Source organism: Cavia porcellus, unplaced genomic scaffold, assembly GCF_034190915.1.
Source record: "Cavia porcellus strain 051 isolate PalLab524CR breed Dunkin Hartley unplaced genomic scaffold, mCavPor4.1 scaffold_1, whole genome shotgun sequence".
In the NCBI taxonomy this organism is placed as follows: Eukaryota; Metazoa; Chordata; class Mammalia; order Rodentia; family Caviidae; genus Cavia; species Cavia porcellus.
In genome coordinates, this window is record NW_026947484.1 from 221,261,367 (window position 1) to 221,274,486 (window position 13,120).

Consider the following 13,120-nt stretch of genomic DNA (forward strand, 5'->3'; position numbering starts at 1 on the left):
TTTATATAAAAAGCATTAAATATGGAGTCAGAGGCCCTAGGATAAGTTCTGGCTGCACAATTAACTATTTGTTTGACTTGGTCAAGTGAGTCCATCTCTTCAGAACCTCAGCTTTCTTATTACAAAAGAGAAATACGATCATCTAAGGTAATGTTGTATAGCAGTACCCAAGTATTATGCTTGGCACTGAATGGAAGTTAATTAGGTGCTTTAAAGGTTAGATGAGCACATCATTTAACTCAATAATTTACATTTTATTTGGAAGTATTTTCATATTTTGGATGTAATTCAGTACTACATCAGTAATTTGCACCTGAAGCTCACCCTTTACTGTTGTCTAGGAATTCTTTTCCCTGCTTACTTCCTTTTCCTCAGATGTCCCATGTTTCCCAGATGTCTCTGCTGAAAACCTATCTTTGCTTTTACTTTTTCACTTATAAAATAGAGCATGTAGCTGTGCCTGGTGGTGCATGCCTGCAATGCCAGCACTTGAAAGGCTGAGGCAGGAGGATTGCTACAAGCTCGGGGCCACTGTGGGCTACAAAGTGAGTTCACAGCCGGCCTGAGCTACATAGTGAACAGTGTCTCAAAAAGATATACACAGATCAAAGAAAAAGAAGGGAAAAAAAAAGAAAAAATGAGCATGTTTTCTAACTCCTCAGATTGTTTACTTCAAATCTTTATATTTACGTGAATTGGCAAACTGCTCTCTTAACTGTATAACATTGCCTTTTAAAGCTTGTTATCTCAACCCTTGAGGTATTATACACATTTCATAGTATTATGGTGTCAGATAATTGAGATAATCAATGTAAAGGACTTTGTGCAGTAACTACCATGTTACACAAATACACATAATATTATTTGTTATTTAAAATATTACTTTAAAGTTTTCCTGTAATCTGAGATTACCTCCCACTGATTTATTTATTTATTTATTATTATTTTTTTTTGGTCTTTTTCCTTTTTATCGGTACCAGGGATTGAACTCACGACTGCCTGCTTGCAAGGCAGGCGCTTATGCCGCTGAGCTAAATCCCCAGCCCCCTCCCACTGATTTATTCATCAAAGTGTTTTTGAGCTTTGGCTCTATGCCAGGTTAGTAGCTACAAATGCAGTGAACACAGCCAATGTGCTACACATTCTAGGCAAGGTAAACTCTAAACCAGTTGGTCAACAAAATGTAAGAAGTATTATTTCAAGAGACATAACAGTCTTTTGAAACGCAGCACAGAGTCTCTTGAGGTAGGCTGGAGTCTCAAAGGAGGCTTCTAGGAGAAAGTGACATTTAAATTGAAATACGGAGGATGAGAGATGTTCAGCTTGCATGTGTGGAGACTGTTTAGAACTCAGCACTCTATGTTTCCTTTTGCCTTCATCCACATTCTACCCAGACGCAGCATCCCTTTATTTACTGCCTTGTCTGCTCTTACATCTCAATCTGTTGAAGGAGTTTCAGTGTCTCCCCTTGGTGGTTATCCAGTTACTCACTTCTCAGTCCCTGTAGTTTGGAGTTGGTCTCACCCTTCTGTTGAGACTATTTCCACTAAAGTCCCTGTAACATTTATCGAAAGCATCAGACACTGTTCATTGCTTGTTTTACCTCAGCATTTGATCATATGTTTGCTTTCGTTGGTTTCTCTGACACTTCACTTGGTACTTGTCACTTTGTTTTCCTAAATTTTTGTATTTTATGAAAAAACAAACTGTCAGGGCTGGGGATTTAGTTCAGTGGCATAAGTGCCTGCCTTGCAAGCCATGGTCGTGAGTTCGATCCCCTGTACCAACAAAAAAAGAAAGAAAATACAAATTTTCGAGTGCTGAGAATTTCTGTCCCGGCTAGACTGCTTACTGAGACTTCTACGGCCTACAGGCCTCATGGAAGGACTCTTACAGACCGGAAAGACACACAGTGATCTTTTAATATATTATGGAGGATGTCAAAGATGTAAGATCTAGCCAATTGCTCAGTACACACAATTAAGTTGCCATTTGACTCTTCCGGGAGAACATGGCGGACAGATAACAGCAACTACCGGCGGCTCTCTGAAAGACTCGGCTCAGAAGCCAGGAATGGACTCGGCTCAGAAGCCAGGAATGGTGCGGACTAAGGAGACATAAGCAGGTGGAGATATGCTCTGCTGACTCAGGAACGAACTGGGCTGAGAGAAGCCAACTTGGAATGCAGTCCTGGTGCTAAAACAGGAACAGAAAAGACTCGGTGTGGAGGCTGGAACCGCGCCATTGTAAGCCGCGATTTGGGTTTCCCGCCGCGCAGCAGCTGGCTGCCTCTACAGCGGCTCGGCAAGGGGAGAGACGTGCAGAAGCTCTGAGAACGGCAATCTGCGAACGGCAGGGAGGCGTGCACTGACTTATGGTGAGGTGAGTGAGAGAAACTGACACTCTACCACAGTTTGACTCCAGCAGAGGACTTTCTGGGCCCGAGCAGTCCTGCGGGAGCAGGGCGCGGTGGCGACTCCAGCCACACATCCCCCTCTCGGGCGGGATTGGTGAAAAGTGCCTGGCCTGCGTGACGCTGCCGGCGGACCTGGTAGACTGTCCCAACCCAGATCCCAGAGCCTGATGGTGGCCGGGAGGGGAGACGCGTAGGCTGCCTGGTCCGTAACTCCCTGGTGCGCAGCGGTGAGCGGGAACACCTAACTGGCGCAATTCGATCAGGCTGTGGCTGACTGGGAGAGAAGCTGGGCCTCTTATATAAGCTTGCATATATAAGGAACAGAGAAGAAGAGGCAGCATGGGAAGAGGCAGCAACAAGAAAGTCTCCTCGGGCCCCAATTCAGAGAAACAGGCAATAGCAGACACCGCACCAATACACATAAGGCACCATATAGAGAGCCTCATAGACCAATTCAGGAATGAAGTTATCAACGACCTGAAGCTAGAAGTATGCAGAATAGTTAGAGAAATGCTAAGCACCACCCAAGAAAAAACAGGTGATGGAATGGAAGAACAGAAAAAAAGGGGAGAATTGTTTGATGGAGAAAACAGAGAAAGCATAGAATACGTGAAGCAGGTTCAAAGGGACTACCAAGATACTAAGAAGTCTATCAAAGACTGGCATAACAGCTTGAAAGAAACTAAGGACAGACTATCTGAACTGGAGGGCAGACTTGTAATATGGGAGAATGAAATGAAAAACTTCTTAAAAATAACAAAGAAACAAACAGCAATAATACAAACACAAGAAGATGATAAGAGGATCCATAACTTAAGGATTAAGAACATAAAAGAAGAAGTAGGGATGCAAACAAGTGAACTACAAAAGCTACTCACAGAAATAATCCAGGAGAATTTTCCTAATTTAGCAAAAGGTAAAGATACTCAGATGTATGAGGCATACAGGACCCCAGCTACCTACAACCCAAACAGAGCAACACCCAGGCATATAATAATAAAAATTCCAGAAATTCAATACAAGAACAGAATATTAAAAGCTGTAAGAGACAAGAAACAGACCACTTACAAGGGAACACCCATCAGAATTACAGCAGATTTCTCTGCACAAACCATCAAATCACGAAGAGCGTGGGGGGAAATAATTCAAGCATTGAAAGATAATAATCTCCAGCCAAGATTGAGATATCCTGCACAACTGTCCCTGGAAATTGATGGAAAAACAAGGTGCTTCCAGGATAAAGAGGAACTGGGGGAATTTGCAACCACCAATTCAACTCTACAGAAAGTATTGCAGGATATTCTAAAAAAAGAAAAATACAAAGAACCCAGAAATAGTGGCGGGGAGGCCACAACAAATGGAGCAGAGAACAAAATGAAGAAGACAAACTGACAGCTACTGACAGAAAAAGAGCTTAACAGAAATGAGGCAGAGAAGATTGGATGATAGGAACAGCTATTTTGGAGAAAATGACATCTTAATAGGTAATACTGATTTAGTATCATCTTGTTTTGAAGTCTCATCTAGCTTTTGTCCTTCTGTCTCCAATGGTCTAAATAGGCTGTATCTTATTGGATTTTATTATGTACGATAGTATAAGCAAAAACCTTTTAAAGACAAGGAGATTATACAGAAACCATTGTTCATTTTCTGTTAGTCGATTCTAAATACTCTGTAATGCTGTCATTCTCTTGAATGGTTTTACATTGTTTTGATATACTTAATGCTACAGTATACGAAGTTGTACTCAAGGATTTCAAAGAAAGAAACAATATGGTAACTACTTTTAGGTTAGGATTATCTGGTGGTGAAACACTATTCTGCTTAAATGGTTATGTTTTGATCTGCGCTGTTTCGTTGTTATGCCCTCTTTTATCTCAATCTCCACTCCATTATTTACTTTTTTATCTTTATCCTTTTAATTAAAGGAAAAAATAGCAGGATATATTATAGTAACCCATTTTGACTTTTCATTACCTTGATTTAAAGCCCTGTATTACTCTCACCATCTGGTTTTTAACTGATGTTCCCCTATTCTGTTTTGCTGGATAGTATCAGGTTCGAAAGTTTAGGCATCAGCTGTGAAGATAATGAGATTCATTATGACGCCCATTCTTGTTGACTTTTAGCTACTTTTGAAGACCTACAATGTCTCCAATGTTTTGGTTTTGTCGGTTTTATTCTTTACTGTTTTGTTCAATTGTATTATAACTAATGATATAGGCAATTCTATTAGAGATAGCGGGAGACATTATGGTAACCATTGTTGATCACCTGTATTATGTTTTTACATTATCTATTATGTCCACCCTTTTGACTTGACCGATTCTGTTCTGTTATGTCACATTTGGTTTTACTCTCTTCCAAAAAAGTAATAAGAACCGTGGGAGCAATGAAACCCAAAATGTGTAATAGTCATGGTACAAAAGAGAGGAAAAGAAAGTACTCTAAACTATATAACTGCATGTATATTTAAGTGTATAAGATAGAAAATGATATCACAGAGTTTTATTGGATCAATGAACAGAACTGTTTGCAGTATCATTGATGGAATGTCCACTTTACAAGCTTTAATTTTGTGACTTGAACAATTATTTCTAAGATGACAATATGTAATCCATTAACTAGTGATTTCCTACTGTTCATTTTTTTTCTGTAAATCTGTATAACTTGTACCCTTTCCCTGCTTTTTTTTTCTTTTCTCCTTAAATAAAATTAAAAAAAAAAAAAAAAGAAAATACAAATTTTCATAGCCAAATAATAATAGAATGACAATAGTTATTATACTGACTCTTTTCAGTATCACTTTCTGGTTTCTCTCTGCCTACCTGCTTTTTTATTTTGAATCAGTGTATATTATTATTATTATTGGAGTTTTCTGGTGGTACTTGGGAATTAAACTCAAGGCCTTCTGCATGCTAGGCCTTCTGCACGTAGGTGTTCTATGACTAAGTTATATCCCCAGCCCAATAGTTTTTGGTTTGGTCAGTTTTTATTTTTATTTATTTATTTAATTTTATTTTGAGACAGGGTGTCACTGCATAGTACAGGTTGGCCTTTAATTGACTTATATACCCCAGGGTGGCCTTGTACTCACAGTGATCCTCCTGCCTCAGCTTCCTGAGTGCTGGGATTACAGATGTGCACCACCATACCTCGGAGCCTTGTAGTATTAATGTGTATTAATTGTACAAGTTAATAGATTTCATCCTGTTCTTTTTTTGGTTTGTTTGTTTGTTTGTGTTTTTGAGACAGAGCCTAACTATGTACCTCAGAGATTGGCCTTGAACTCATGGAGATCTTCCTGCCGCAGCCTCCCAAGTGCTGGGATTACAAGCATGTGCTACTATATCCAGCCACTGTGGCATTTCTATACATGATCATATCATGCTTTAGTCATGTAGTCTTCCCTTCTCTTTCTCTCTTCTAGCCCCTCTTCCCAGACTTTAACAATCTTTCTATTTTCTAGTCTTTTATTTCTTTTTAATTTACACATATGTAAGAAAACCAACCGTTAACCTGATACTAACTCTGATCTTTAACTGTTGGTGTTTTTCCTGCTGGCCATAGCGGCACACACCTGTAATCCTATCTGTGGAGAGACTGAAGCAAGAGAATCAGTGTGAGTTCCAGGCTACCCTGAACTACATCACAAGATCCTGTCTCAAAAAACCAAAAATCAATAAGTGAATATTGATATTTTTCTTGAACTTTCTTTTTTACTTTATGTAACCAAATTAATACCCATAGCCCAGGGCTAGGGATTTCGCGCAGCAATTTAAGCACCTGTCTGACAAGCACAAGGTCATGAGTTCTATTCCTGGTACCAACAAAACAAAACAAAACCATAGCCGATAGCTTTTATTTGTGTTTTAAAATACCACTCCCATGGGGCTGGGGATTTAGCTCAGTGGCATAAGTACCTGCCTTGCAAGTGGGCAGTCATGAGTTCAATCCCTGGTATGCATAAAAACGAAAAAGACAAAACAAAACAACAAAAGATACCACTCTCAAATTCCAAACCATGTTTTTCATTGTTTATCAGATGTGTCCATTTGGATGACTTATACATACCATACACATACAACATGTCTAAGTAAGATTATTTTCTCTTTTCTTATTTTTCCCCCTATAATTTCAAAACTAGATTATTAATCTTAATTTTTCTTCCTCAATCATTGCCTCTCTTATATTCAACAATAACTAATTCCTATTTATTTTCATTCATTAATGTATATGAAAATGACACAGTTTTGTTCTTTGAATAAAATTACCTGTGCTCAAGCTGGAAACAGTGGAACATATATGTAGTCTCAGTTACTTGGTAGACACAGACGGGAGGATTGTTTAAGCCTAGGAGTGTGAAGTCAGCCTGGGCAACATAATAGTATCCTGTCTTCTTTAAAAGAAAAAGAAAGGGGCCAGGATGTAGCTCAGCGCCAGAAGCGCCTCCATAGCAAATGCAAGGTCATGAGTTCGATTTCTGGTACCCCTCAAAAAAAAATTTAAAAAAAAAAGGAAAACTATGCTTAGTATTGTGGTCTGTGCCTAGGTGTCCCCCTAAAGTCTTGTGCTGGATGGGACTTTTACAGAGGTAGCTAAAGAAAGCGCTTTCCTACCTCTCTTGCTGCTTTCACTTTATTCTATCACCGTGAACTATTGCCCTCTGCCATGTGCCACTCTGCCTTGGAGCCAGTGGATTATGGACTAAAACTTCTATAAACTGTGAGCTAAATAAACTTTTCCTTGGGGCTGGGGATTTAGCTCTGCCTCATAAGCGCTCCTACTTGGCAAATGCAAGGTCGTGAGTTTGATCCCTGGTACCAAAAAAATTAAATAGGCCTTTCCTCCTTTATCCTTGGGTATTGGGTATTTTGTATCTGCAATGAGAGAAAAGTAACTAAGACACCTACAAATTTAGAATATAGAGGGAAAATATGAAAATAAAAATAAAACTCATGTAGTATTATCACCCAAAGATAACTGCTGGAGACAGTCTGTATATGTCTACAGAAACTATATTTTGGTGTAATTCATAATTTGTATATCTTTGTTTTCAAAATAAAAGCAGAATCCTAGTCAACAGAGCACCTATAAAAAAATCTTTGGGAATAAATCATGTATACCTTTCCATATCTGTAAATAATGCTATTCACTTTCCCTGTACCTTTAGTTTGTGCTCTCATAATGTCACCTAGTTTGTAGAACTGACCCATCCTTTTCTCTATTATTATTATTTTCTTTCTCCCAGCTGCTTCTGCACAGATTCTCAGAATCATCTAAGATACAAACTCTTAGCAAAGAACATGAATTGAAAATTCACAAAGAGAAAACAAAGCTACAAATAAATACAGAAAAAAAGAAATACAAAACATTCCTCAGCTAAATTAATGCAGTTTTTAAAATGATAGTAAAACTTTCGGGGCTGGGGATTTAGCTCAGCGACATAAGTGCCTGCCTTGCAAGCAGACAGTCGTGAGTTCGATCCCTGGTACCAATTAAAAAAAAAAAAAAAAAAAAGTAAGAGCTGAAAATGATAGTAAAACTTTTTAAAGGAATAATGTATTTCAAAGCAATGTTTAAGAAAATACACATATTATATTTGTTGACTATTTTATCCTAAGGAGTAGTTAAAGATATACACAAGCCTGGGGGTTTAGTTCAGTGGCACAGTGCCTACCTGGCAAGTGCAAAGTCCTGAGTTTGATTCCCTGTACCAAAAAAAAAAAAAAAAAAAAGCACAAAAATTCTACTACTAATTCTTTATTGTGGGGTTTACTGTTCTCAAAAAAGTTGAAATAACCTAAATGTATTTCTTGATCTCGAGAGATGATCGTGTCAAGTGAATAGAAAGTTGGATAAGAAATTATACACACACCTTTATTTAAAGACTCTGCAAAAGCAAATATCTAGACTATTATCTGCATTGTACATTTCTTCATTTTACACATGCTGCTGATTTTTCTTACATAATACCTAATTTTTTTTTTGTTTTTTGAGACAGAGTCTTACTCTGTATTCCAGGCTAGCCTTCCTTGAACTCACTATGTAGTCCAGGTTGGCCTCAAACTTGTAATGATCCTTTTGCCTTTTAGCCTACTACTGAATATGCCTGCGGTGACACAGGCATGTGCCACCATACCCAGTTGGTTAATACCTAATTTTAAAATGCCTAGGCATTTGTTTAAAAACAACTTTAAATATATCCTCATATATTGCAAATAATAGTGTAACATACAGAACCCTTTTAGAAAGCATCTGGGTAAGGGCTGAGGGTGCAAGGTTCTGGGTTTGATCCTTAGCCCTGTAAGGATAAAAACTATAAGAAACCACTTGGCTGTATGTTTTTAGAGACATAAAAATTATTTATAATCAGTGACCAAGTAATACCATTTCTGGACCTTTTTCTCTTATATGGAAAAGAGTAAGTTAACAAGAATGTTTACTTGCAACTTTACAATATGCAGTAAACAGCATTCATCTTTGGGTCTGATCTTTTTAGGATTTCCCAGACTAAATAATCAGAATGACAAGCTTTCAAATTTAAGGAACTTGTTAGAGATACTGTGAGCCCCCCACTGCAGCAATTAGATTAACGGTTATGATGATTAATATCCACATAAGAAAACTGACAAAATTAAATACAAAATTCTGTGTACAGAAAAATTATGATCTACAAGAATAGTATTATAAGCCAGGCATGGGGTCACATGCCTGTAACCCCAGCACTCAGGAGGCTGAGGCAGGAGGATCATTGCGAGTTCAAGACTAGCCTGGGCTACAAAGTCGGTTCAAGGCCAGCTTGAACTGCATAGTGAGACCTTGTTTCAAAAAAGAAAAAAGAAAAAGAAGAATAGTATAAGAAAATAGTGTAATGTAGACATGGGAAAGTTGTTATGAGTCATTTCTAAATTTTACTTTCCAAACTTTTTATAGCATAGTTATTAAGGTCATAATGTACACTTAGGTGTGTTGGCACATGCCTGTAACCCCAGCATTCAGGAGACTGGGGCAAGAGGATCATAAGTTTGAGACCAGCCTGGGCTACATAGTGAATTTCCAGGCTATCCTAGACTTCATGGCAAAACTCTGTGAAAATCTACCCCCAGGACATGTGACTTTAAAATCTTGCATTGGCATTCCATTTTCTTCATTGCCCACACAATAAAATCATCATTTACTCCTACCTCATCTCCTCTGCTCAGGTCATATTAAAAACCTACAGCTACTCAAAATGCCATTCACTTTCCTATTTTTATGCTTTTGTTCTTATTCTCTCTGCCTACAATCCTTTTCATCCTTGCCTATGAGCAAGTGAACTTTTGTCCTTGAAAACTCTTGCCTTGCCTTTCTCAATCTCCCAGGATTAAGATCCATCCATCCTAGGTGCTCCCTGATACTAATTCATTCACTGCAGGAACCATCACATGTTCATTAGGTGTCAGAACCTACACCTAGCCTCTGGGTGGAATATGGTAAGGAAGATGATTGAAAACAGGTTTTGAAAAATTATTTTGGCCCATGTCTGGTGGCACATATCTGTAATCCCAGCACTTGGGAGACTGAGGCAGAAGGATCACCTGGAGTTTGAGACCAGCCTTGACTACATAGTGAGAACCTGTCCCCCCAAAAAATTACTTATCTCTTACATTTTACTCCTTATGTTGATTACTTTTCTCTCTCATTGATGGGACAAAATACCTGATTCCCAGAATTAAGGAAGGAAGGGTTTTATTTAGCTCATAGTTTGTAGAGGTTTCAGTCCATAATCAGTTGGCTTCAAGGTAGGGCGGCTGATGGCAGAAAGCAACAGTTCGTGGTGGTGGAAAACAGCAAAAGCAACAGGAGCAAAAAGGGAGGAGCAAGAGAGAAGACTTTCTGTCCCTTAGATTGTATGTAGACCACCCACCCTAGGGTGTGTATAGCACTCACAGCCATAATCTCAGCATTGGACCATGACTCAGTCACAAATTCTAAAAGCCTGCCCCCATGACTGTATGAGGCTTGGAGGGACATCCAGACACAAACCATAGTACTTTATCATTAAATTAGTCTTATCAGTTCAAAAAAGCATGCATTCATGCATTATTTTTCTTTATTGCCTGTGATCCTAGCACAATAACAAATGCAGGAAATGGTACCTATTAAGGTTTCGAATGAATGGCTGAATATAAAATACTTACTGATTTATCTTTTTTTTTTTTTTAATCAGTACTGGGGATTGAACTCACGACCGCCTGCTTGCAAGGCAGGTGCTTATGCCACTGAGCTAAATCCCCAGCCCTAAAGTACTTATTGAACCTAGTGTGGTAGTACACACCTATAATTCAGCACTAGGGAAGCAGAGACAGGAGGGTTGCCCAGAGTTTGAGGACAGCTTGAGCTACATAATGAGTTCAGAGTCAGCGAGAGCTACATAGGGAGACCCTGTCTCAAAAAAATAATCCCTCAAAACAAAGTGTTTATTAAGATATGTTCCTCAAATATCAGTATAATAACAAATTTAGGGCAAAACAAACTTAAAACCACTTGGAAATATGAATGTAGTGTTTTTATATCCTGAGATCCAAAGTCCCTTCTTAAGAGATTAGAAATTCCTGTATGCTTTCTCTGTTCTGTATGCTCAATGTAGAAATTTTCTATAGAAATATAGAAGAAGTTTATAATATAGCTACGTAGACACAGATTTCCTCATTAGTTATAATGGGGATTACACTAGCTAGGTTTGCTCAGAGATTTTTATGTTGTGCAAATTTTTCCTTTTACACTTATTTTACTCCTTTTTGTTAATATGTTGTTATTCAGTTGTGTATACACCATTCACAAAAATTTAAATGTGTGTACAAAAAATAACAAAGAAAGATCTTTAAATTTGTTTTAGAATGGTTGCTATTATGTCCTTTTGGTTCACAAACTAGAGAGTAAGGATATGGATAATATATTTCATTGGTAAGTTATACTCAATTTTATCTGTTGTAATTGTTGAATTGACAACTATCATTTAAGGACTATGTAAAATAGGGTGTAAAAGGCTATTTATAGAAGTCCTTTCTCTGGCCACCTCTCTGTTTTCAGTTTGTTTCTTTGAATGCTGTCTGATTGTGTCTAAGTCTAGGAATGTGGAAGTAGTAAAGAGGAAGTTGTACCCCATAGCAGAGAGAGAGACAGAGAGAGAGAGACAGAGAGAGAGAATAAAAGGTGGCTTTGTGAAAAAGAACAAAGGAAGCCAGAAAAAACTCAGAGAAGTTTACTCAAGGAATATGTTGTGGGAGCAATAGTCAGATAAATTTTTAAAAACTGTTTCTTAAACAGGTGAACTCTTTTATAGTTATACCAGATTACCCTTGATAATTCAACTTTAAATATCTCATTTTTTAAATCTTACTCCTTGTTATTTTTACTTCTTCTATATCTCATTAGGTATATGTGGTTGCTATGAATATTAAAAAGGAAGCTGAGTCAAAACCAAAAAGAGCAACTAAAAATACTGATGATGATGATGACGACTATGGTACCATAGATGAGCTACCGCCAGATAGTCTAATAACACTGGTACAACCTGAACTCCCAACACTTAGTCGCCTGTGGTTGGCAGCATTGAAAGACTATGCACTGTTGACTTTACCAGCTGAATTTTCTAGTCAGCTCCCTCCAGATGGTGAGTATGGCATTTGGGAAGTTGTTTTTAGGGAGTTCAAAACAATAATTAAACAAAATGGATTTGGTAGATGTTACTCTCAGCACTTTGAAGTTCTGTAGACTTAAACTGTAAAAACATGTTCTTCATATTGAGTTTGTACACTCAAGACTACAATATAAAGCTTTTTTGTTAGTGGGAGCAAAGACGTTTGTGCTGTTACAGCAACAGCTGTACGAATAGGGGTACTCTAAAGTATTTTGGATCGCAAGTCATTATACATAACTCCTGTACTGGTCAATATATGTATGTCAATATGATCTTATCCTACAAATTATTTGGATGCCTAAAGTTCTATGCAGATTGTTTATACCTTACTTTTCTTTTCTTTTCTTTTTTTTTTTTTTTTTTTTGGTCTTTTTCCTTTTTATCAGTACTGGGGAATCGAACTCATGACTGCCTGCTTGCAAGGCAGGCGCTTATGCCACTGAGCTAAATCCCTAGCCCCTTATATCTTACTTTTCTATTGGTACAGAAATCATCTTGATCATTTTTCCTGTTTAGAAAATGTATTGTCAAAAGAAAGAAAGAAAGAAAGAAAGAAAGAAAGAAAGAAAGAAAATGTATTATCAGTTTCTACTCAAGAACCCATTCTTCTTCCCATATAGCAATAATAGAGCTTTCTCCTTCCTTAATCAATCATGATAGCAAGGACAGGAAATCCTAAATGTTGGTATTAGAAACAGGAGGTGGAGAAGAATAACAGAAGAGCAGGAAAATAAAAAGGAGACACAATTTCTGGTAATGCTAAAAAAAAAAAAAAGTAGAGGTGAAATGAGGAGGTAAACCTGTGACAGCAGGGCTGGAAAAGGTACAGATGCTTAGTGGCAGTGGCAGCATGGAGGAGAGGCCCACAGCTAGCATCACCGAGGAGAGATGAGCGCTCCAGGTCAGTGGCTGAGTGAAGTGGTTAATGTGCCTAGTAGAAGCTCACTGGCCAGACTGTGCTTCTGTATGGAAAAAGTAGTTTTCAGTTAGTTATTCATAAATGAGTGAACACTTATAAT

At 38.0% G+C, this 13,120-nt stretch overlaps 1 protein-coding gene across 2 annotated transcripts in view; it reads left to right on the forward strand.

Moving 5' to 3' along the window:
* Positions 1 to 13,120, forward strand: part of Heatr5b (HEAT repeat containing 5B) — a 95,135-nt gene that overhangs the window by 60,589 nt on the left and 21,426 nt on the right. For both annotated transcript variants that reach the window (XM_063229724.1, XM_063229720.1), the window contains exon 28: positions 11,837 to 12,074. In XM_063229724.1, coding sequence (XP_063085794.1) covers positions 11,837 to 12,074 — 238 coding nt within the window. The remainder of the gene's footprint in view (positions 1 to 11,836; positions 12,075 to 13,120) is intronic.